The 26,275-nt window shown below is 45.1% G+C and overlaps 1 protein-coding gene across 1 annotated transcript; it reads left to right on the top strand.

Annotated features, from left to right (window-relative positions):
• The first annotated feature begins 1,264 nt into the window (after positions 1-1,264).
• EEF1AKMT3 (EEF1A lysine methyltransferase 3) lies at positions 1,265-24,280 on the top strand. Its single transcript, XM_068265139.1, has 3 exons — positions 1,265-1,492; positions 8,649-8,760; positions 23,810-24,280. Exons 1-3 carry the CDS (start codon positions 1,328-1,330, stop codon positions 24,190-24,192), a joined length of 660 nt encoding a protein of 219 aa, XP_068121240.1. The 5' UTR covers positions 1,265-1,327; the 3' UTR covers positions 24,193-24,280.
• The last annotated feature ends 1,995 nt before the right edge of the window (positions 24,281-26,275 follow it).

Here is a 26,275-nt window from a genome sequence, read left to right as displayed (position 1 = left end):
GCCTGAGGGATAAAGGGGACTATAGTTTTGCAGCTTGTTTTTTTTTTTTTTTTTTTTTGGGGGGGGGGGGGGGGGCGGGGTTCATTGGAGGCATTTTAAATACCAGCAATATCTGGTAGTCTCACCATACCTCCTCATGGGCTCCTAGTTGCTTTCCGACGAGGTGCTCAGAAGCCGGCGAGTTACCGAACCCAACACTTCCTGCCTTCATGGAAGAAGACAGTATAGTTAAGCTCCTGTGTTTACCAATTAACTTTCTGCTGTAGCAGTCAGCTGAGGGATCGAATTACAAGTTGTGATTAGTCACAGATGATAGGGAATTAGACTTAGGGGTGCCCATTAGGTAGATCGCGATCTACCGGTAGATTCCGACCCCACTACATTTTCCATTCTGTATATACAAGTGTGCTCCTAAAATTGTACGTAGGTAGATCACTTTGACTTGCTAATTTTTGAAAGTAGCTCACAAGACGAAAAAGTGTGGGCACCTACATAACTGTGCATTTCTCGCTCTGTTTTTCTTCTGTCCTGAGCAAGAGTTCAGGTCCACTTCGTCCCTATTTCTAATCTCAAAAAGTTGGGAGGTATGCCTAAAGCTACGTACACACATGCGACAACGATCGTTCGTTGTCAACGACGAACGAACTTTTATTTGACGAAAGAACGACCTGAGTAAAGTTAGTGGTAAAAGGTGTGTAACGATCAGATCGTTAGAACAAACATTACATCACGTAAAGCAACTATTGCGCTTGCGCATAAAAATGAAAAGTTCCATGGAGAAATAGTGAAATGCGCAATGCGCATGTCAAGCCTAGTACGAACGACCGTTTCCAACGATGTACTACTTTTGCAAACGATCGTCGTTGGAAAAAATCTGTCAAGCTAGATTGTTTGTTTTAAACGATCTAGCTCGTCCGTCGTTAAGACTTAATGGTCGTTGGCTGCTTTTTTTTTAAACGATCGTCGTTTGAAACGATCGGGGAACGATTGTTTCAAACGACTATAGTCGCATGTGTGTACGCACCTTTAGAGTACACCTAGCTTTCGCTGAAGATGATTGCTATAATCATTCCAATCAACAATTTTTCAGTGTCTGTCCCTTCTTTTGTAATGATTTACGTTAATCCTAAAAACGAAACTTTGTTGCACATGGCAGATGTTACAAATCTGTAAAAAAAGGGCAGAGCAACTTTATCAGGCACAGGCATCGACTCTCTGTTTGCATTGAGAATTGTGCTTCGTGGCCACAGGATGAGGTGGAGCAAGCAGGAAGCAGCATGGAACGTGCAGGGTGTCTGGGTAATGAGCTGCCTCCATACACACTACCATGGAGGAGGAGAGCGGCCTGAGTGATGTGCTGCCGCGGGATCTGGCCTCTCTCTTCTCGGACACGTACACGGAGGAGAGCCACTATCAGTTCTGCGGCCAGCAGCTCCGCATCACTCAGCTCTATGGGGCCAGGCTGGGGGTGGCCGCTCCGGTGTGGGACGCTGTGAGTATTTAGGGGGAGGGGTCGCTGTGTTGATTGCAGCTACCGCCGCCGTCTGTGATGTGATTCATTTTCATTCCATAGCTTGGAAGCATGCTGAGCTCTCGCTGCCTTGCTCAGCCTCACGATCACCAGCGGTGTTTCTCTCTCTCTCTCTTTTTTATAGATTCAAACACTCAGAAAATTTTGAAGACAAACATTAGAGAAGCTCAAAAACGAATAGATTTAGAAAAGAAACGTATTCATTGCTTATTACAGATGCTCTCAGTGCTGCTCCTTGCCTACTGCGTCTCTTCCATTCCCTGTTGTGGCCTATAATATTCAACTGTATTGGCAGTTGAATACTTTATGCCGTTGCAATGACATTAGGTGCTGATGCTCATCTTGTGCTGCCAGGCGTGAGCAGAAGATGCACATATGCGCACTACAATTCCACATTGTAATCTGCGACATAGAGGGGTGGTTGGTGTTGGACACTGGTGGAGGTTAGTGTAAGGGCTCTTTTCCACTATGGAATGCGATCGCGATTCCGATCGCAATCGCGTTTCAATTTCCACCATGCGATTACGATTGAGCTACTATACTCATTATAGTCCAGCTCAATCGCATACAAAACGCGGCAGGACGACGATTGCGCTTTGACCAAAATCGCAATCGGATCGCACTAATGGAAATTGCTGCTGCAGTTTCCATTAGTTTAATGTACCTTGCGATTTGCGATCAGAAGCAAATCGCAGGCTAGTGGAAAAAGGCCCTTAAGGTGGCCATACTTCGAGTGATTTTTTTACAAGCCTGAACAATCATGCTTTTGGATAATTTTAATGAATTGGAGGAAAATAGGTGCTGCAACATGTCTGCCCAATCGAGGATTTGATTGATTTTGGGTCAAGAGCATAATTCGGACATGCTAAAAAATCTCGGCCGCAAATGCGTCATCTCACAACGATTGTCGATATCACGATCACCCAGCTGGTGTCCCTCCCAAGCGTAAATTGCAGGGCTGTGGTGTCGGAGTCGGGGCAGTTTTGGGTACTCGGAGTTGGAGTTGTTGATTTCATAAACTGAGGAGTCGGATGATTTTTGTACAAAATCCACAGCCCTGTCAAGTATTAGACTAAGGAGTCGAGGAGTCGGAGTCGGGGCCTTTTTGGGTACCCGGAGATTGAGTCGGAGTCGTGGTTTCATAAACTGAGGAGTCGGAGTTGGAAGATTTTTGTACCGACTCCACAGCCCTGGTAAATTGTTCCCTGATGCCTGTGTGTAGAGTTTGAAAATCTCATCTGACTGCCAGTGTGATTCCTAGTCTGTGCTGTTTCTGCCTTTATTGTGAGTGCCTGTACAACATGGCACTAGCGATCCAGTCAGTCGTGGAGGAGGCTAGGAGTCGTGCAGGCACACAGGTGAGATTACAAGGAGCATGGGGGCCATTTTCATATTTTGGAGGGGGGCGGCCAGGCAGGTGGCGCTAAGCCGATTTTATGCTGAAATCTATTGGAAATCGTTCTGTGGTGTATGGGCAGGCAATCTGTCTCATGGCCGATCTGTTCATACATCGCCTGATGTATGGCACCTTTGGGCATCTGACAGGGCTATAGGTTTGCATTGGAGAGGCAAACCTATGAATTGGCTGCTGGGAGATTTGGGTGCAAGGTAAAGCCAATAAACGACTTACCCTGCTCCTGCACAAGTCACATAGTTACATAGTTATTTGGGTTGAAAAAAAACATAGTCCATTGAGTTCAACCAGAGAACAAAGTACAACACCAGCCCGCCCCCTCACATATCCCTGTTAATCCAGAGGAAGGTGAAAAACTCTTACAAGGCATGGTCCAATTAGCACCAAAAGGGAAAAAATTCCTTCCAGATGACAATCAGATAAAAACCCTGCATCAACAAGTCCTGGCGGTTTAATTACTATTCCCCTTCAGGCCGCCCTGGATGGTGGGGAAACGTGTAATTTGGCTTCCAGCTATTGCTTGTGGCCGAATTACAGTGTTTTTGTAGTAATTTGTGTCTGTTCAGGGCATCCAAATTACCCACTGAGCACCACTATAGCCGTAATTCCTATGGTGGTGCTGGCTGCGCCCAAATCTTCTGTGCTGTTTTTACAGTGTTTGTCGGAGAGGGGCAGGTTACTTTTAGGCATCTGACAGGGGAAGGATTAATGTTAGGTGGAGACGAGGAGAAGTTAATTTTACAGGTCTGTAGTAAAACTAGGTCCATATTAGCACCGATTTGTGGTGTTCGCAGTGACAGCTGATGTACTGTCACCATCCAGAGCTTGATACCCTAGTTCAGACCGGAGCAGTGCTTTTCAGTGCTGCTAGATTTGGGCGCAGCCGGCGCCACCATAGACTATAATGGGAATCACATCTACAGCGGCGCTCAGTGAGTAACACCGGCCCCGCCAGAAGACGGAGCCAAATTTGCTTAAACTTAAATTTGCTTAAAAAACACAATAATTCGGCCTCCAGCAATGGCTGGAAGCTGAATTATATCATTCCCCCACTATCCATGGTGGCCTGGAGGGGGAATAGTAATTAACACGGCCCAGAGTTGTGCAGAAGCAGGATCAGCCATACAGGCTGTATCCTGCGCCCAAGTCTACCGGCGCCGGTTTCAAATGTATGCAGTACAGACTCCATTGCATCAGACGTGTTATACTATACATAGCATGGTAGGTACCCTCATAGCCCCCATAGTCTTTCAGGTCCCTTTGTGTCCTCAGGGTTCCCTCCATTGTTCCACAGTCACAAGTCTGCGAGTCGGCTGAGTTATACACTACTGTTCATTCACTGTCCCAGCTGCACCCCTCCTCAATCGTGGTTCCGTGGCTAGGACCATTCAGTGCATGTGCAGATATACAAGCCTTTACAAACTAGCTAAGGAGGCTTGATGAAGGAGGCATGTGACTGGGGACTAAAATAGTTACCTGACATACTGGTGATGTAATTTAAAGTTAATGATGGCTGTCTAAGCTGCCTAAACATACCAGTCCTAGAGATATGTCAAGTTGGACAGAAAGATGTACTGTATATAGTTATCTCCAAGTACTCCTGAAGTGAATTAAAAATAAAAATTAGTTTGGTAGTGGTAGTGCTGGTTTTAGGTGAAATGGGGCCCTGGTCAAAAATGATCAAGAACAGTGATATTAGGAAAAAAAGGCGCAGGAGCCATTTCGGTTCAAACGGTGCTGCCATAAGCGCCTATTTTAAAAGCTGCATTTTGCGACATGATAGGTAAACTAAGAGTTTTCCGTAAGCCAATGTTTTTTTCCCGCAAGCCTGTCTGCGGAAACTGCCCCCTCGTGCCCAGGGCTGTGGAGTCGGAGCAATTTTGGGTGCCTGGAGTCGGGAAAAAATGCACCGACTCTGACTCCGACTCCTAATGAATTTGTAACTGTAATTAAAATAGAAAATATGATAAAATGTTCTATTTCTCAGATAATAGTCATTAAAAATAATGTATATATACAGTAATAGCTGTGTTCAGTCCACAAAAATGAAATAAACCAATCAAAATGAGTTACTTGTGCTGCTTCAATAAAGCAGTCCCCGTATTTTTAAAGTCAGATATACACATCTGATTGTGACTGTATATATGATGTGTACACAGGAATCTCTTATATATACGAAATAACATCTATGCTGTAAGAATAAAGCCTGATGTGTAGCTGTGTCACTAATAGAGATGGTCAATGAGATGGAAATAATTCTGCATTGATGCTGGTTTATGCAAATGTACGCACTCCCTTTGCTCATGAAATCAAATAAATTGATATGTTGTTAAAATTTGGTTTGGTGACTATGAATTAAAGGGTACCTGAGGCGAATTAAAAGAAAAGCTTTATACATACCTGGGGCTTCCTCCAGCCCCCTTCAGGCCATTCGGTCCTTTGCTGTCCTCCTCCACCACCTGGATCTTCTGCTATGAGTCCAGGTAATTCAGCCAGTCAGAACAGTCTGGCTACGTGCCGCTTCCACAGCCAGGAGCGTTCTGCACCTGCACAATAGTGCTGCGCAGGTGTAGTATGCTCCCGGCGGCGGAGTGTGTGCATGCGCACTACACCAGACTGGCTCAAGTACCTGGACTCATAGCAGAAGATCCAGGTGGTGGAGGAGGACAGCGAGGGACTGATTAGCCTGAAGGGGGCTGGAGAAAGCCCCAGGTATGTATAAAACTTCATTTCATCTGTCTCAGGTTTACTTTGTTACACAGTAGTACTATACTCTACATATGCACTCTCCACAGAGCTGCAGGGAATCCACTGAGAATGTTGTGCACATTGAACACAGAGGTGTTGTCTATCACCCATAAACCTTGTTCAGATTGTGCATAAAGAATGTGTAATAGAGGAAGAATCTCCTCATTCCCCTGCAGAGTACCTGCACATCACTCTTACATGTACCCACAGTTACATTGCCTAGGGCCTGATAGATGTTCTTTGTTCCGGTCTGTACCTTTTACAAGTACTCTTACCAAGGACTAGTTTTAGTCTAAAGGGAATAAATATAGTAGTCTACATATCCTTCTCACTTCAGTTCTCTTGTAAAATTCCTAAGCGTTGGCAGTTAAGAGACGAATTTCACGTTACATACTGTTAATCAACAAAATTGTAATATGCAAATTGGAGGAGTCGGAGTCGGTGGAATCCTAAACTGAGGAGTCTGAGTCGGTGGATTTTTGGACCGACTCCACAGCCCTGCTCGTGCCTCCGGGCGCCCAAATTTACCTTCATAGCCACATATTGCGGAAGAGGGGTGTTAGCTTTAGAAGGGGGATTTAGGGTTAGGCACCACTGGGGGGAGTCATAGGATTAGGCACCGGCAGGGGGGTCTCAGGGTTATGCAACCCCAGGAGGGTCTTGGTTAGGCACCTCCAGGGAGGGCTTGGGGTTAGGCACCACCGGGAGGGGGGGGGCTTAGCGTTAGGCACCAACAGGGACGGGTTCTGTGTGAGAGTAGGGTTACGTATAGCCATAGTAAAATATCAGTAAATATTACTGATATTTTACTATCTAAATGCAGTAGTATACGAATATCGCTAAGTGTAGCGATATTTTACTAGCGGCAATCCCCTGTGCCCTTTTTTCCAGGCGCTTTTTTTTAAGTGTATGCCCTCACACCCTTATAGAAATATTAGGTGGCTTTTTGTCCCCCACCCCTCAGACAGCAGTATTAGGTGGCCTTCATCCCACTCAAATGTAATACTATAAGGTTTCCTTTGTCCCTCCCCCAGTCCTGGATTCCAGTAGTGAGGCCAGAGACTTGGGGACTTTTGGGCTCAGACACACTATAAGCACCTTTCTGAGTGCTTGCGATTGATTAGCGCTTTCTGAGCGCTTTTTAAAAATCGCTCCCATTCACTTTCATTAAAATCACCATGATCGTGTACGTGTAAAAATGTGTGTCAATTGCAAGCACTCAGAAAAGGGCTTATAGTGTGCCTGAGCCCTTACAGGCACTGGGGAATTGTCTAATTTGGCCCCATGGAAGCGCCAGCCTTTTGTTGTGGGCATCCTCTGGATCTTCACCACTACTGTTACAGGGAATGGTTGTGCTAAACTTTTTTTTTTTTGACAGAAGCCCGCCGAATTAGCTTCTTCTGGACCTGCTACCGGCTGTGGCCGAGTGCATCCTGGCTGGGCACACTTTATATTATTTACCAAAACAATTGTTTCAGCAAAGCATAATCTAACTGTCTATGTAGCTCTGCTGATTTCTACTTCAGCTGGTCAATGAGATTCCAATCATTTTGATTTGATACAAAGTTTATGTTGGACCAATTAAGATCAGCCGCTGCTGCATTCGATTGGTCCGATGCCAAGCTTCATAGATTTGCATAAAGGTGGCCATACACTGCTCGATTTACTATCAGATCGACCAACAGATAGATCCCTCTCTGATCGAATCTGATCAGAGAGGGATCGTATGGCTGTCTTTACTGCAAACAGATTGTGAATCGATTTCATGAAATCAATTCACCATCTGTGAAGCTGCCGCCGCCCCCGCATACATTACCTGATCTGACCGGCGCGAGTCCCCCGGTCTCCGCTGTGTTCTTCTTCGCGCTCGGCTCCAGGGCTCCAGCTTCACTTCCTGTCCGGGGAAGTTTAAACAGTAGAGGGCGCTCTACTGTTTAAACTTCCTGCCGAGGCAGGAAGAAGTGAAGCCTGCTGGACTTGGAGCCCAGCGGAGAAGTAGCAGCAGTGACAGCGGGGATACGCACCGGCGGAACAGGTAATGTATTGCGTCAGACATTCGAACGCCGCTATCGACGCACTCCCGACCCGCCGCCGATCGAGCAAAATCTTCTGCACGGACAGGAACGATTGATTTCGGTCAGGAATCGATCGTTCGGTCAACATTTGCGCAACGATTTCACAGCAGATTCGATCACAGTGATCGAATCTGCTGTATATCGGCGGGAAAATCGTTAGGTGTATGGGCCCCTTAAAGGGATACTGTATGGGGTCGGGGGAAAAGGAGTTGAACTTACCCGGGGCTTCTAATGGTCCCCCGCAGGCGTCCTGTGCCCGTGCAGCCACTCCCCAATGCTCCGGCCCCGCCTCCGGTTCACTTCTGGAATTTCTGACTTTATAGTCAGAAAACCACTGCGCCTGCGTTGTTGTGTCCTCGCTCCCGCTGATGTCACCAGGATCGTACTGCGCAGACACAGACCATACTGGGCCTGCGCTGTGCGCGCTTGATGACAGCGGGAGTGAGGACACGGCAATGCAGGTGCAGTGGTTTTCAGACTTTAAAGACTGAAATTCCAGAAGTGAACCGGAGGCGGGGCCAGAGCATCGGTGAGTGGCTGCACGGGCACAGGATGTCTGCGGGGGACCATTAGATGCCCCGGGTAAGTTCAACTCATTTTCCCCCGACCCCCCCCCCCCCCCCCCCTTACAGTATCCCTTTAAGATTGATTTGCATCAACTTTAAATTAAGAGCATCTCACTGATCTTCTCTACTGTCTACAGAACAAACCATCTCTTGACAAAATCATACACCGTTTCTTGATAAAACAAGCACAGAGCTATGCGATAGACATATGCGACATTGGCCTCTCGCCTTTATACGTTTGTCTTTGTGTTTGGTTGCTGGCTTTCTTCAGTAATGTTAGCTTGTTATTCACTCAGCTTGCACTTGCATTACAGGCTCTGAACTTGTGTTCGTTCTTTGAGGAACAAAAGCTGAACTTCAAGGGAAAGAAGATTATTGAACTGGGCGCTGGAACTGGCATTGTGGGGATTCTTTTATCTCTACTAGGTGAGAAACAATTACTCTAAAACGGGAAACCGACTTCTAATGATTATTGACCATGGAAAGTATGTCAAATGTTTAAACTGAGCCCAGCGAGAAATATTTTTTCTTCTGTTGGACAATCATTGATGTGTAGATAGAATTTATGGTAAAACCTGTACACTTGCACCTTAACCACTTCAGGTTTCGGCTGTTCTACTATTGTACCTCTTAAAGGAAATCTTAAAGGGAACCTTAATTGAGATCGATGTGGATGTTTCTTTTTAAACAATACCAGTTGCTTGTCAGTCCTGCCGATCTCTTTGGCTGAAGTAGTAGCTGAATCACACACCTGAAACAAGCATGCAGGTAATCCAGTCTGAATTCAGTCAGAGCGCCTGATCTGCATGCTTGTTGAGGGGCTGTGGCTAAAAGTATTAGAGACACAGGATCAGCAGGAGAGTCAGGCAACTGGTATAATTTTAAAAGGAAAAATCCATGTCCTTCTCAGTTTAGGTTCCCTTTAAGTTAAAAAAAAAAAAGTAGTTTAGCTTACCTAGGGCATCCTTCCGCGGCCCTTCAGTGAGCAACACCGACCCCTTCCGCGGCCCTTCAGTCAGCAACACCGACCGCCTCAAAGCTGGCCAGCCACATGCCTCCTCATCGTGCTCCTATGCGATCAGGGTGTGTGCGGCTCAGACACACACACACACACACACACACACACACACCCACCCCTACATACACACACACACCCCTACACACACACACACCCCTCTTGGTTACGCTTTAACCCCGCTTAAGCTCACCAGCTGCGCCAAAGTGTCCCCGATCTGGTGAGTCCTACTCTAACCATGCAATGCTAGTTTTTTTTTATCAGCAGTCTAGTGGGAACGAATCCAAAAACCCAAGAGTCAACTAAATGGGAGAAAAGGTAATTAAAAGCACCTCACCTTTCACTAGCTACTAAATGAACTCTCTGAATATGTGCAATCCACTCATTTATATGCTTAACTGTGCTAGAGGTGGGCGTGGTTATACAGGCTCACAGGGGAAAATTATAAACAAATACCAAGGGGTGAGCAGCACAAACCAACTTTAATGCAATTTTTTTTGCAAAGCATGCACGCAGCAATGGAGACCCCAATCTCCACAAGAAATATATATAAAAATACAGAGGGGCTGCAGCACACAACAGGAAAACAGTGACCGGGGCTCTTGGTTATGCTTTAACGCGCTTAAACTGTGCCAAAGTGTCCCCAATCTGGTGAGTAAAATTGCAAGGTATTCTGTTAGGTGTATGAAGCGTTCATAGAAGATTTTATTTTTTTGTCAAAAGTTAGCGGAAATTGATTTTTATTGTTTTTTCACAAAGTTTCATTTTTTACTAACTTGTGACAAAAAATAAGATCTTCTATGAACTCGCCATACACCTAACGGAATACCTTGGGGTGTCTTCTTTCTAAAATGGGGTCACTTGTGGCGTTCCTATACTGCCCTGGCATTTTAGGGGCCCTAAACCGTGAGGAGTAGTCTAGAAAACAAATGCCTCAAAATGACCTGTGAATAGGACGTTGGGCCCCTTAGCGCACCTAGGCTGCAAAAAAGTGTCACACATGTGGTATCGCCGTACTCAGAAGTAGTAGTATAATGTGTTTTGGGGTGTATTTTTACACATACCCATGCTGGGTGGGAGAAATATCTCTGTAAATGGCAATTTTTTGATTTTTTTTTTTTTTTTACACACAATTGTCCATTTACAGAGATATTTCTCCCACTCAGCATGGGTATGTGTAAAAATACACCCCAAAACACATTATACTACTTCTCCTGAGTACAGCGGTACCACATGTGTGGCACTTTTTTGCACCCTAACTGCGCTAAGGGGCCCAAAGTCCCTTGAGCACCTTTAGGCTTTACAGGGGTGCCTACAATTTAGCACCCCCCAAAATGCCAGGACAGTAAACACACCCCACAAATGACCCCATTTTGGAAAGTAGACACTTCAAGGTATTCAGAGAGGAGCATAGTGAGTCCGTGGCAGATTTCATTTTTTTTTGTCGCAAGTTAGAAGAAATGGAAACTTTTTTTTTTGTCACAAAGTGTAATTTTCCGCTAACTTGTGACAAAAAATAAAATCTTCTGTGAGCTCACCATGCCTCTCAGTGAATACTTTGGGATGTCTTCTTTCCAAAATGGGGTCATTTGGGGGGTATTTATAACATCCTGGAATTCTAGCCCCTCATGAAACATGACAGGTGGTCAGAAAAGTCAGAGATGCTTCCAAATGGGAAAATTCACTTTTGGCACCATAGTTTGTAAACGCTATAACTTTTACCCAAACCAATAAATATAGGCTGAATTAGTTTTTTTTTTTTTTTTAATCAAAAACATGTTTGTCCACATTTTTCGTGCTTCATGTATACAGAAATTTTACTTTATTTGAAAAATGTCAGCACAGAAAGTAAAAAAAAATCAATTTTTTTGACAAAATTCATGTCTTTTTTGATGAATATAATAAAAAGTAAAAATCGCAGCAGCAATCAAATAGCACCAAAAGAAAGCTGTATTAGTGACAAGAAAGGGAGGTAAAATTCATTTAGGTGGTAGGTTGTATGACCGAGCAATAAACCGTTAAAGCTGCAGTGGTCTGAATGGAAAAAAAGTTCTGGTCCTTAAAGGGAAGGTTCTGGGAGGGTGGAGGAAAAATAAAAATCAATTTCCACTTACCTGGGGCTTCCTCCAGCCCGTGGCAGGCAGGAGGTGCCCTCGCCGCCGCTCCGCAGGCTCCCGGTGGTCTCCGGTGGCCGACCTGGCCAGGCCGGCTGCCAGGTCGGGCTCTTCTGCGCTCCAAGTCCTGGTACTTCTGCGTCCCACGCCGGCGCTCTGACGTCATCAGACGTCCGCCGGGCTGTACTGCGCATGCGCAGTAGTTCTGCGCATGCGCAGTACAGCCCAGCGGACGTCCGATGACGTCAGAGCGCCGACGTGGGACGCAGAAGTACCAGGACTTGGAGCGCAGAAGAGCCCGACCTGGCAGCCGGCCTGGCCAGGTCGGGTCGGCCACCGGAGACCACCGGGAGCCTGCGGCGGCGAGGGCACCTCCTGCCTGCCACGGGCTGGAGGAAGCCCCAGGTAAGTGGAAATTGATTTTTATTTTTCCTCCACCCTCCCTGAACCTTTCCTTTAAGGGGTTTTATGACTGCAGTCCTTAAGTGGTTAAGGGAATTACACCTATACAGTCCAATGCCTAGTGGAGTCCAGTCCCATGCTGTAACTGTGAGAGTGCTGGAATCCCATCTTTCTTGCCCAGAACTAATCTGGAGTTAGACTCGGGTCCAGAGACCATAAAGGATCCAGAGTCTTCCCTCTTCTTAGATGAGTGTGTAACTCTCCCACCCACACCCACCGCGGTGGTTACAGGTATCCTTTGACCACTACAAGTTATTTTCCCCTCATGGGCCAGGGAAACTTTCACATTTCAGCGCTCATTCGTTCGCCAATAACATTATCAATACTTATTACCCAAATGATCTATATATATAATTGGGCTTTTTTAGTAGATGATACATTTTTATTTTTAGTAATTACCTTATTTTCTATGCATTTTAAAGTGGACAATGAGGAAAAATAAAATAATATACAGTTGTTTACTAAAAACAATATAGAGAATAAAAGTAAATGCAGTTGAGTGAGAGAGCCTAAAAAGCCTAAGAGCTTTGAAAAAAATGAAATGTTTATTTGTAATATCTTATTCATTCCCAATGACAAAGTATTTTTGAAAATATCAGCCTGCACTGTACTCTTGAGAGAAATGTACCCATCAACACCTACCTGAATTCCCCATCACCTCCCTTTATCATTTATTCTTCCTTTTCTTCATAAAGAGCACTGTTGTCTACTTGAGACTCAGTAAATCTATATGGCATATTATTGTGTGGGTAAAGGAAGTATGTCACATTAAGAATGTGGCTACAGCATGCACTCTAGGTTCATGTATGTTCATTTTATGGACAATGCTCACAAATCTATCATGATCACACCCATGTTTCACCACTCTTGTTTTCCATTTTTGTGTGCCTCTGTGCTTCTGGAATCCTAATGTCCTTGATGTTACAAATAAGAATATTATAACCATAATAGTATCGAACATTAAAGAAAACCTGTACTGAAAATAAAAGTCAAAATAGGCATACACAAGTCATACTTACCTTCCATGTAGTCTACTCCTCAGTGTCTTTCTCCTCTCCCGCGTCCTATTTGTTCACTATGATCAAGGGAATTTTCCGTCCTCCATTTTGAAAATAGCCATTACCCATAACAGCTTTCTGGTCAGCACACAGTTAAACTGTAACATTGCCCACTTGAGCCATAGGGAAACATGGACATTGCCTGGTACATCCGTTTTCCTCTCAGCTACAACTGACAGCAACTGATATTTTACTGACAGCAACTGATATATTTCAGATCTGACAAAATATTGTCAGAACTGGAAGGGATTATTGTCAGAAGAAAATGGTGAGCTTCTGAGAGGAACTGATGGCAAGGTAACTCTGTAATTTTCATTTGAAGTTACCTCATGTGTTTATTTTAAATATTTTTACTCAGTACAGGTTCTCTTTAAGGCCCGGTTCACATTAGCGTTAAACATCGGCCCGGAAGCAGAACGGATACTGTATAAACGGGACGGATGTAAATGGATCAAATGTTGACCAATGGAACCGTTCACATTCGTCCACTCGAACGGATCCATTGCGTATGTTCCGCTGGATGGAACGCAACTTTGCTGCAGCACCTATTTTTCCGGACCGCTGAGCTCAGCGGACCAAAAACTGCATTGGGAGCAATGGGAGGATGGAAAGTTTCTTCACACTAGTGAAGAAACAGACCGTTCTGAGGGCTAATCCACTGGGGGTGGGGGTGCTCCACTGGGAGGGAGGGATGTGAGGACTCTCCATTTGGAGTGTTGGTCTGGGAGGATGCTCCACTTTGGGTGGGGGTCTGCGGGGACGCATGTGAGAGCAGGCAGGTGAGTGAGGGTTTCTTATCAGGCTTCCATCTCTTCACCAATTGTCCCTCGCCGTGTCATGTGACTACCAATCTTTCTCTTTCCAGGATGAAGGAGGAAGTGTGGTAGTCATGTGACGCCACGTGAGACGCAAGGAGTAAGACAGAAGCCTGGTAAGTTAACCCTCCCTCACCCGCCTGCTCAGGTGCATAGATCAAAGTGAAAACTGATCCGATCGACCGGTGATCAGATCCGTCTTCATGGATCCTTTAGCCAGTGTGAACGAGGCCTTACAGATCCAGTGAAGCAGAAACCGGATCCGCAGTACCTGATCCGTTTGGCTTTAAAATGCATTGTGAACCCAGCCTAACAGTTATTTCATATTGTATTAAGTCCACACCGTTGCTTTGATTACAAGGGGGAAGGCACAGTCTGAATCTGTCAGAAAAATTTGCAGCCTGTAACACACAGTTTGTGGTGCAGGAAGTTGCCAGTGTCTGGGTTCCTGACCAGTCCTTTTACAAGTTATTTATTTGACATCAGCTTAAAAAAGAGCTTATAACAATAAGCACTACAACCAAGTTCCAACACATCTGAGCCTGGAGTGGAGCTTTGTAAGTGATGTGGATATTAGGATGTAGCAAGGTCATGTAGCAATGACCTTCTGCAGCATAACTACACCAGCCCAGTAGTGCCATTTTAGATGTAGCAATATTGAGTGCTGCTACATTTTGTTCTTGATGCTGCTGGTGGGTGGATAAGACATTTAAATAGCACTTAGTTAAATGTACATTTGTCTCTTCAGTTTTCATCTCCTTAGTTCCACTCTTTAAAAGCTTGAACAGTCCGCTTCTTGTTTGGTGCAAGTAATGGAGCCCATTAACATTATCCATCTGGTGCTGCGGAGATTCTTCCAAGTGTGGAAGGCCTCATCTCGCTGAAGAGAGAAATTTCAGAGAAATTGAGTTTTTCAGAAGCTTGTGTATATATACTACACCCACGTTGTGTTATTTCATATTAGAAAGTGTTTCTTTCCAGTAAATTGATGGAAGGAACCTGAAATGCCTCTAAATCGATCCACGTGAAGGACTGAGGCTGATGACAAGAGCTCTTTGCTGCCCCCTGGAGGTTGTTCAGGGAGATAATCTGCTTTTGTAGTATGGATGATAAATAGATAATTAATAACATAAAATGTCTTATATTTTTATTTTCAGTTTAATGACTTAATTTTTTAAGATTTAATCAGACTGTCACAGTTGCTGTTTAGAATGCACACTTTAAAACTTGTTAACTTCTTTGACACCAGATGCCTTTGGCCCTTTAAGCCCAGAGCCGTCCATGCAATTTTAAGCAATGTGATTGCTGTGATTGTCGCAAAGCAATCATGTGGTCTGGAGCCAATGAAATTAGCAGCCACAAACAGGGCATAGACTTCAATCAGCTTTCCAAATGCAGTTAAAGTAGACCTGAACTCTTGCACAGGACAGAGGGAAAACATAGAAATGTGCCCTGTATGTATTTAGAGAGTTTAGCCTGTTTAATTTCCCCTCATTTGTGTCTTCTCACAAATTGTAGTAATTTGATCTCTCCCCAGTGTCACCTGAGTGCCACGGCAGAAAAGCTCATTTGAAAGCACAGGATGTTAAGCCTATGTCTGCTTCCATGAAAGCAGGAAGTAGAAACACGAGATTTTAGGATTTGTATCAGCTGTAAGAAATGTTTTTCTTTAAAGGTTATTATCCTGTTGCGTATCTTAGAGAGCAGAGAGGAAGTTCTGAGTTCAGGTCCACTTTAATGTGAGAGAAGTAATGAACCTTTGAACTTTCCTGCACTTAAACATTATTAAAAGTCTTATCTGACTGTTTCCCAGCTGTTTTAGCCTTGATTTACTTTTCAGGAAAATTACTGCATTAATCTATCTGTGGACAACTCCTGTAGTTTTTTTTTTTTTTTTTTTAATAATCTCTGTACTGGAACACTAAATTGGATTTCGGAGAATGTCTTACTAGGTCTGAAAGTCCATATAAACCAAAAAAATTATCGTATTATCTAATGGCAAATTAATTGTTGCCCTTACCCAGTGTTCTCTTCAGGCTCTTTTAGCCGGGTGTTACACCCGGCTAGTTTTGGTGAGCACCCGGCTGTCATCGGCTCACCTCCTCCTCTGCTGTAAGCAGAGTTGTGCAGAAAAGCACCTGCCCTGCATTCTCTCATCTCGCCCCACCCGGCTACTTTTTCATGCCGACTGGCTGGAAAAAAATTTCTGGGGAGATCACTGCTTACCTATCCACTCAGTAGTACAGTATGTTTCTCTGGCAGATTAAGTAAATATTTGTTTAATAAATTATAAATCTTGTTTCCATCTTGCCTGTTCCCCAGTGATGCTGAGACTGATATCCCTTCATCCCTTTCATTTATTTTCATGGACTTTGTTTCTGTTTCCCTCCCTCCTTAAAGCGGATCCGAGATAAAAAACTAACTGTAACAAGTAACTTGTCTATATATGTTACCTGAAGTTTAGATTAGTTTACACAGCATGTTTATCTGCAAACAGCTTCAACAGAATATGATTATTTCATCCTGTTATACAATGTGGGCAGCCATGTTCTGTTTGTCACAGGCTGCTATCAGCTATCAGGAGATGCTATCAGCTTGCCACTGTGTAAATTCAGTTCCCTCTACTCATCCCTCCTCCCCTCTGCCTCTGAAATCGATGGTTAGTAACCTCCTCCTCCTGCCCAGACTGAGCTCCCATAAGCCCTTGCTACAGTGCCAAGGCACAAAAAGAGCTGTGGGCGAGGCTTGTTTAGCTTATAGGGAATTAGAGTATTAAAACAAAACAAAAAAAAGTATTTGGCTTGAGGAATGCCCTATAAACTATATGAAAAGAACACAATTATGCAATGAGTAAAAGTTTATCTCGGATCCACTTTAAAAAATGAAACACATACCTTAATATGTGCTACTGAGCGCGCCCAGCCGGGCTGCAGCTCTCTTAAGCTGCTCCAGACCTTGTCTCAGATTTCTACACCTTTAAACCTATTTGTGCTGAAACTGGACTCAAAATACAGAGGATTTCCACCCACCACGACTAAGGCTACAACTACAACCAACCAGAATAATCGGATTACTTTGGATGGCAGAGATTTAAACTGGATTGAAATCCTCCATGAAGCTTACCACTGCTGAACACACCAAGCCTTCTAACAGCTGACCTGAAACAAGACCTTCAACCTCTCTGAAGACTTGATTGCCTGTGATTGCCCTCACTCCACCCTGTGAGTAACCCTTTATCCATTATCCAAGGCATATGCACCAAGTGACTATTTTCCACATTTGTTATCATATATCATCTAACTCTAAAACAAGGAACTTTACTTAAAATAAATCTATGATCCAACTCTGTGTAGGAATGAAAGGAGTTTGCACAGATCCCCTTTGATCTCAGCAGGACTCCAGAAGTACAAGCTATCAGAACAAGTCTATTGTCTCTAATGCTGGGAATACACGTTAAGTTTTTACATTAGATAGATGGGTTCGATAGATAAATTCCAACCTGTTGGATCTGGTCGATTCTACTTTCGTTTCTCCACATTCAAGTGAATGTAATTGATAAGAAAAGATAAGGAATCGAGAGGGGAATCGAGCAGTGAATCGAGAGTAGAATCGATCGAAAGCGAAAACGACGGCAAAAACGCATCGTGTATTCCCAGCATAATGTCAACATACAAATACTCATCAAAGGACCTTTTCTCTGCCTGCCCTCTAAAGAATCAATTACAAATTAACACCTCACTAGCTCTCCTTTTAAAATCCTTTCGGATACTCAGGAAATGCAGAAGGGGGCGGAGAGGTAGTGGATCCAAAAATAAACACCAGGGAAGCAACACCAGGCAAAGGATAACAACTTTGACAGTGAAGCCTAAAAAACATCCCCAGCAAAGCTCAATCACAGCCACACTCTGCAATGCCAGATCGATAAATAATAAGACTGCAACTATACATGACCTAATAGAGCTCTCTGATTTGACCTTTTTGACAGAGACCTGGCTTGGGAAGCATGCAGGCCCAACTCTTGAAGCAACCGTGCCAACCAATTATTCAGTTTTGCACTGTGAGAGACAAGTCCGCAAGGGTGAGGGGGTTGCCATATGCTTCAGATCCTCTTTGAACATAAGGCCCCTGCCCATAGGCCCCACTGAAACCTTTGAATGTCTTGCAGCCCAACTGTCAGCAGAAGTAAACATCAACATATTGCTCATATACCGCCCCCCCAAAAAAAATGGTCCAGCCTTTCTTAAGGAAATATCTGAAATCTTATCCTGCCTAACAGTGGAACACCCTAGATGGATCATTCTGGGAGACTTCAATGCATGGGTGGATGATCACGACTCCCACCTAGGAAGTGAACTACTTCTCATAATGAATGAACTGGGTCTCTCTCAGGCTGTCAACCTCCCCACCCACACGAAAGGGCACACCCTGGATCTTATATTTCATTCCGGACTTTTAATATCACACATGGATATAAACCCAGTGGTATGGTCAGACCACCACACCATCCACTTCTCTCTGGCAGCACCAGCGATAAAACACAGAGGGAAAGAACTCATAAAATACCGTCCACTGAAAGATGTCTCACCCCAGCACGTTCAGAATACCCTCAACTTCGACGCATTAACCAATCATTGCGCAGACCCAGACTCCATGGTCCTGATGTACAACCATGCAGTGTCATCTGCCTATGACGCCCTTGCTCCAGTTCGCATTAAACAGTCTACACCACTTCACCATGCACGGTGGTTTGACAGCTCACTAAAGGACATGAAGAAAGAAGTGCGCAGACTAGAAAGGAAGTGGCGAAAATCCCAGAATTCAAAAGATAAACACACCCTTGTCTCTCACCTGGAAAACTACCAAAATGCGATCACCAAGAAAAAATCCTTCTACCTATCACAGGAGATCGCAAAGGCCGCCAACAGACCAGCCCAACTATTCCGCACAGTTGATAGACTATGTAATCCATCCTGTCTAAAACCTACTATAACTCCCTCAAAGGAGCTATGTGAGAAATTTGCGTGCTACTTTGCTGACAAAGTATCCTCCATTCGGTCTCTCATTCAATCCACAGCACCCAAGACTCATGCAACTCCTGGAAATAGCTGCAAAAACAACCTAACACCCTGGACTGACTTCAAAAGTATTAGTGAGGAAGAGATCTCAGACATCCTCCGTCGCCTCCGCCAGACAACCTGCGACCTGGACCCTGGACCAACTAAACATATGCTGAAATGCCCTGACCTGCTTGGTCCAGCATTTCACAAAATAGTATATTGCTCTCTACAAGCAGGGAGGTTTCCTACCTCTCTAAAAGAAGGAATCATCAAGCCCCTTCTTAAAAAAACCTTCCATGGATCCAGATGCTATGAGCAGCTACAGACCTGTCTCCAACCTCCCCTTCTTAGGTAAAGTTATTGAAAAGGCTGTCTATCTGCAACTTGAAACCTGGCTGTCAGTAAACAACATCCTGGACCCTCTACAATCTGGCTTTAAGAAACACCACAGCTGTGAAACAGCCCTCATCCAAGTCTGCAACGATCTGCTCATGGCAAGGGACAGAGGGGAATGCTCCATCCTTATCCTGTTGGATCTCTCAGCGGCTTTTGATACAGTTGACCATGAAATCCTGCTTAACAGACTGCAGGAGTACTGTGGCATCAGTGGATCAGTCCTCCAGTGGTTCAGATCATTCCTGACTGACAGAACACAGAGAGTATCCCTAGGACCCATAATGTCCAAACCTGCACCTCTACAATTCGGAGTGCCACAAGGATCAATCCTATCCCCTCTGCTGTTTGCAATCTACATGTTGCCACTCGGCACACTTATCCAACGACATGGCCTGACGTACCACTGCTACGCCGATGACACACAGCTATACCTGTCCTTCAAACCTGGTGGAACAGACCCTACCCCAAAAATAAACTCTTGCTTAGCTGAGCTACAGGCATGGATGAATGATAACTGGTTGAAACTGAATGCTGACAAAACTGAGGTCCTGTTTGTCCAAAGCCAGTGCCCGCCATCAAAACAGCTCTATCCTAAAGCAACACCAATCAGGATTGGGAATTCAGACATAAACAGCTCCAACTTTGTGCGCAGCCTTGGCGTACTAATCGATGGGGAATTGAGTTTCAGAAACCAAATTTCATCTGTAGTTAAATCCTCCTCCTTTCATCTGAAGAACATTGCAAAGATTAAACATCTGATTCCCCCAGAGGATCTTCCAACCCTAGTCCACGCCTTCATCACATCACGTCTGGACTACTGCAATGCCCTTTATGTTGGCCTCCCCAAAAAGGACCTGCGTCGCCTGCAATTAGTGCAGAATTCTTCTGCCAGATTGCTAACAAACTTGCCTCGCCACTGTCATATTACACCGATCCTTCGCTCACTGCACTGGCTACCAGTAGAATGGAGAATACTCTTCAAGATTGGACTGCTGACATTCAAATCCCTGCACAGTCTAGGCCCTGGATACATGAAGGACTTGCTGAAGCTGCACCACACCTCTCACAACCTCAGATCAGCAAGTTCTGTAAACTTGGTCACTCCCAGAGTGCACCTCAAAAAATCTGGAGATAGAGCCTTCTGCCATGCTGCCCCTACTCTCTGGAACTCCCTACCACACCCAGTAAAGACAGCACCATCCCTGGAGCTATTCAAATCCAGACTGAAAAGCCACCTGTTTAGCCTGGCATTTCCAGATTTATAAAATGTCTTCCTCTGTACTACGATGGTCTGAGCCATGCTTATGCGCTTTGAGTCTCACGGGAGAAAAGCGCTTTACAAATGTTATTTGTTGTTGTTGTTAATAGAGGGAAGCCTCAGGATCCTACTCACCATATCAGGGGCTGCACAGCTCTTGTTCCTGATGCCTGGCTGAGCCTGTGGCATGCGGGGGCTGGGTCGGCTATTGCGCGGCCCCGCTTCAGAAAGAAGAGATGCGCGGCTCCGTAAGGATTAGCAACGATGCATTGTCGCTAATCTTCGGGGGGCTGTGCTCAGCGACGGGGGACAACACAGCAGGAGGGAAGCCTTAACAGGATCCTGAGGCTTCCCTCTCTTTAGGTAAGTATCTGATGTTGAGTGCTGAGCTTCGGCTCGGGTACTCTATAAATTTTTGATGTCCCTCTCAGGCTAGGAGTTGACACATCCTGTAGGCCCTACAGGATGTGTCAACTCCTAGCCTGAGAGGGACATCAAAAATGTGGGCCGCGGCCCACTAGTGGTCCGCAGGACATTTCATGGTGGGCCGCGGCTTCAGCCTCACTTTTGGCAACATTGCACTTCTAATGTAAGGGCAGCCGCGGCGGGCGAGCGGGCGTGAGCGTGCGCATTATACGTCTCCAGGCCCGCCTCCCTCACTTTGTGTGACTGCAGCAGTGGGCGTGCGTGTAATACGTTGTAATTCCCGCCCCCTTAAGCGATGACAGCGGCGACGCCGCGATTATCGGAGGCGCCAGTCCCGCCTCCTGCATCAGTGGGGATTCCTCTCTGAGGCCTATGTCACGCCTCCATGTGGCCAATCACCCCCTTCTCAAGCGGCGGCCAATAGCATATCGGAGGTGCCAGTCCCGCCTCCTCCATCAGTGGGGCAATCATCATTCCCCCTTCAGCCTCCAGTCCCGCCCCCCTATTATACAGGCCAATCAATGAATGGCTGTATGCATTTCATCACTGCGGCACTGTTGCAGTGTATACTGAGAGCAGCGTCTGGGCGCCATTACAGAGAGGAGGTGAGAGCCTGACGCTGACAGCCCACTGAGAGCCTGCACGAGCCTGCAATCAAGTAAGGATCACACACCCCACACACATATACATATGTGTGTGTGTATATATATATATATATATATATATATATATATATATATATATATATATACTTGCTATACTGGGTACTATACTGGCTCTATACTGGGCACTATACTAGCTATACTGGGGCACTATACCAGCTATACTGGGGCACTACCTACCCACACTGGTACTATACTAGCTATACTGGGGTAACTATGCTAGCCATACTGGGGCAACTAAACTTCCTATATTGGGGCAACTATGATAGCTATGTCCCCCCCCCCCCATAACCTGCTGCGCACTACACTGTCCACTAGGACGCGATGAACCGCCAGCCCCCGAACAACACCCCCCCCCCCCCCCCCCCCGGCAGGCCCCGGAGAAAAATTTGGTCAGGAAGTGGTCCCCGGGCCGGGAAAGGTTGGGGACCCTTGCTGTAGGGAACAGGGAGACTCCGAAGCATGTCAGGTAAGATTTATAAGCACACAGGAGCTGGTGAAATCAGATACAGGATTTCTGCAACCATGGTTCTTACAGACCCCAAATTTGGAGGACAAAAAGGGGAAACTTTAGCTTTAAGGTCCGTACACACGCTGGACTGGAGGCAACGACGGGTCCGTCGTCACCTCCCGCTGGGTGGGCGTTCCAGCGACAGTCCGGCGTGTGTACAGTCTGTCTGCAGACTGATACGGCTGTTTCTGAGCGATCCGCCGGGCGGATCACTCAGAAACAGCCGTATCAGTCCGCCAACAGACTGTACACACGCCGGACTGTCGTTGGAACGCCCACCCAGCGGGAGGTGACGACGGACCCGTTGTTGCCTCCAGTCCGGCGTGTGTACGGACCTTTAGAACAAATATCTACAAAGTCTGCCAGAAAAAAATACTGCAAAGTGGACAAGTAAGAGATACAATTAATTTGCTATTGGATAATATGTTTCAAGGATGTGGAACTCCAGTCTTCAAGAATGGAGTTTCTAACGCGTTTTTGGCACAGCTCAAATAAATTCATGGGAGTGAGTCAGGAAAGGTGTGCTTCATCATGTAGAACACATTTCTGCATTTCTCAGTGCATCCTAAACACTGGCCTGGACATGGCTATTGAGGACTGGAGTTTTTACACCTGTGGTTTACATGAACTTTCAACCCTTATTAAGGGAAAAGGTTGTTTAAGGTCAGATATCTGGCAGACGGTTGTTTTCGAGCTTTTTGCCGGGTTGTCTGAGTTACTTGATTTAAGGCAGTGTATAATAGTAAACAAGTTGTTAATGTGATCTTTGGATCTTAATAGGAGGAATCCTGCTTAATTATTCTCTCCATATGTTCACTGTTAGGCCAAATTAGCTTATCAGCTTCATAGGTGGCGGTTACTGCTGTAATTATTAAAAGAAAACATAGGTTAAGATGCTCATATTTCAGTTTATCATGTCGCTTATTAATTGAGCATAGTCCCTTAGATTCTAGAGCAAGAGGAACACTTCTGTCACATTAGATGTTCTGGGAAAATTAAAAAAAAAATACATAAAGTTCCATTAAAAGTACCTGCTCTGTATTTGCTGACTAAAAAGAGAGAAAAAAATCTTGCAGCAGGTGAGACATTTCACATAAACTTAATTTGCTCTCTGCCCGGAATAACCTTGACGTGTAACTCCAGTCAAAGAAATGGGACAATATTATGTTTAATGCAAGAGTGCTGATATCCAAGAGCCTATTACTGAAAATGGTTTTTAATTCTAGTCCACCGATTTATTTAGAAGAGTCCTAACTCCTGTTTCCTGACTTTGATTCTGATTTGCTTCTTTGGAACAAGAGTAGTATCCTTCTAGATTCACCTCATGCATTTATATGCGCGTTTTAATGTACATGTTTAATCGCACGCCATGCACGTTAGAATATCGTGTGTTAAAACGCATGTGTTCTTGGTGCAATACAATGGCATAGAGCAGAAAAGGAATGCCTTGTCAACAAAAATGTTCTCAGACGTGTTATAATCTCCATCTTTATGTGTCAATGAGGCTCACAATCTCATGTTTATGATTTGACTTTCTAGGGACTGTTTCGGGGGGTTGGGGGGAAGAGTTGTTTGGTGTGTGGAAGGAAACTGGAGCATGCTCTGGAAACCTATCAGGAAACATTCTACCTCCTTGTTTATAGTGCATATGGCTACCCATACTGCCCCGTGACTAATGACTTGTGTTTTGTATCCCTACAGGTGGTGATGTGACTCTCACAGACCTCCCACATACTCTTCCACAGATCGAGAAAAACGTGTCTGCTAACATACTCGCTGGTTGTCCACCTAATGTCTGTGCACTGTCTTGGGGATTTGACCAAGTCAACTTTCCACAGGACTATGACTTTGTCATTGGAGCAGATATTGTGTATTTAAAAGAGACCTATGACCTTCTCCTCTGTACACTACAGCACCTCTGTGGCCCCAGCACCACCATGTTCCTCTCTTCCAAGATGCGGGCAGAGCATGGAACTGTGGACTTCTTCCAACATGTCCTGCCCAAACATTTCAATGTAGATCTTCAGTGGAGAAATGTAGAGGACAACATCAACATTTACAAGGTTACACAGTTTCAGAACTGAGCTGACATGGTTTCAATCAGCCATTCCTTATATTACATTCCAGAAAAATAACTGCCCAGTAATGTGAAAAATGGGTTTTGGTTTTAAAGAGAATCTGTAACGTTAAAACGTCCCCTGGGGGGTACTCACCTCGGATGGGGGAAGCCTCAGGATCCTAATGAGGCTTCCCACGCCGTCTGCCGTCCCTCGGGGGTCTCGCTGTAGCCCTCCGTACAGCGGTGACGTAATATTTACCTTTGCAGGCTCCTGCGCAGGCGCTCTGGCTGCTTTCGCTCCGAAGGAGGCGGAAATACCCGATCTCAGTCGGGTCCGCTCTACTGCGCAGGCGCAAGTCTCCGGCGCCTGCGCAGTAGAGCGGACCAGACTGAGATCGGGTATTTCCGCCTCCTTCGGAGCGAAAGCAGCCACAGCGCCCCCGCTGGAGCCTGCAAAGGTAAATATTGAATTGAACAGTCGGCACAATCGCCGGCTGTTCGGAGGGCTGCAGCGAGACCTCCGTGGGACAGAGGACGGCGTGGGAAGCCTCATTAGGATCCTGAGGCTTCCCCCACCCGAGGTGAGTACCCCCCAGGGGATCTTTTTGTCGTTACAGAGTCTCTTTAAGATTTTCTGTAATACGCAGATACAAGGTCTCCAATATTTGGAAGATATGTTTTATTTTGTTGTTAGAAGTCTTAAGAGGAAGTGGAATTTCATCTCTTCATGTGCCTTTCATCGATTTGGCTCTTTTACGAAAGTAAAAAGAAAGTTTTTTAATGCACAAATCTCCAATTCTGGGTTAAAATTTCCTCGTTTGTTTTAGTTGTGAACTTCCTAAGGTATCCAGTGGAGTAATCTCCACTAAACTGTGGCCATTCAGTGATTCCAGATCCTCATTCAAGAATACTGGTTTGGTTTGTAAAAAGTGTTTTTAATGTGAAGTAAGGGGTCATGTTGCGAAGGGGGCAAGTTGCGAATCAGTTGCCATGAAAGCAAACCTTGAAGTAAGGAAACAAAGTCAACATGTTAGGTGTCTAACTTTAACTTTAAGTTTGATACTTGCCTAAGAAGAGAGAAGGCTTTGGATATTATACAGCATTCCCGTTCCTCCATGCTGCCTGTTGTCCCATTGCCAACCCTCGTTAAACTTTCTCAATCTGCTAGAACTTCGGGAGTATTCGGGAACCCTTTGGAAAAATACTCGTGTCCCCAAGTACCTCTGAAGACCAGTGCATCTGTACTGCTCACGTGGGAGTCCGATCTCCAACATGCTTAGTACGGAAGTGCTTGTCTTTGGAAGTAGTCATGGATAGTACTTCCAAAGGTTCCCCAAAGCCGAATCATGTTACAGTATACTATTTTTTTATTACATAGTGAATTATCTGCACTCCAGTCTGGGATTCTCACAGTATCTCAGCATGTGACATGCAGCTCCCTCCCTCCCCCCCTCAGCTTCGCAAACTGCATCACAGACAAGCTGGAACTGAGAGCAGAGAGTGAGGAGTAAACAAAGCACACAGAGCCTGCAGAGGGCGTGCATAACTTGTATTCATTACAACAGAGGCAGCCCATTCCTCCCTGGGTCAACAAAGCTTGACAAAGAAAAGATTAGATATATTACAGAGACAGTGCAACTAGAAAAGGCAGTGCAGAGTGGTGCAGTCCCTTGCTGGCTGCTAGAAGCTTTGCTCTGTATGGACATTGGGTGGCAGCTGTGAGGATGGACCATTTTACTTAAGTATAACTTCATTTTTTATTGATGCCCTGTAATTTCCCCCTCTAAACAGACCTCTCCAGCGCTTAGGAGCGTGACCAATTGTATAGCGAAAAGCATATTCCCAGGATTTGGAATATAGGATTTTTTATTTTGATACACAAGTCATTATGCATTCAGCATTATATTCTGATGTATCTATGTTGTAATAGGAACACTGTGATTTTAATATGTGCCTTTTAATGTCCTTTCTTTTTGTTACATGATTATTTTAACAAAGATATAATTATTTTAACAAAACCACTAAATGACCTATTTGACAATAATAATAATAATAATCTGAACATTTATATAGCGCTTTTCTCCTGTCGGACTCAAAGCGCTCAAGAG

Source organism: Hyperolius riggenbachi, chromosome 2, assembly GCF_040937935.1.
Source record: "Hyperolius riggenbachi isolate aHypRig1 chromosome 2, aHypRig1.pri, whole genome shotgun sequence".
NCBI lineage: Eukaryota > Metazoa > Chordata > Amphibia > Anura > Hyperoliidae > Hyperolius > Hyperolius riggenbachi.
Note: the sequence above shows the minus strand (reverse complement) of the source record. Positions and strands in the feature narration are given on the sequence as shown.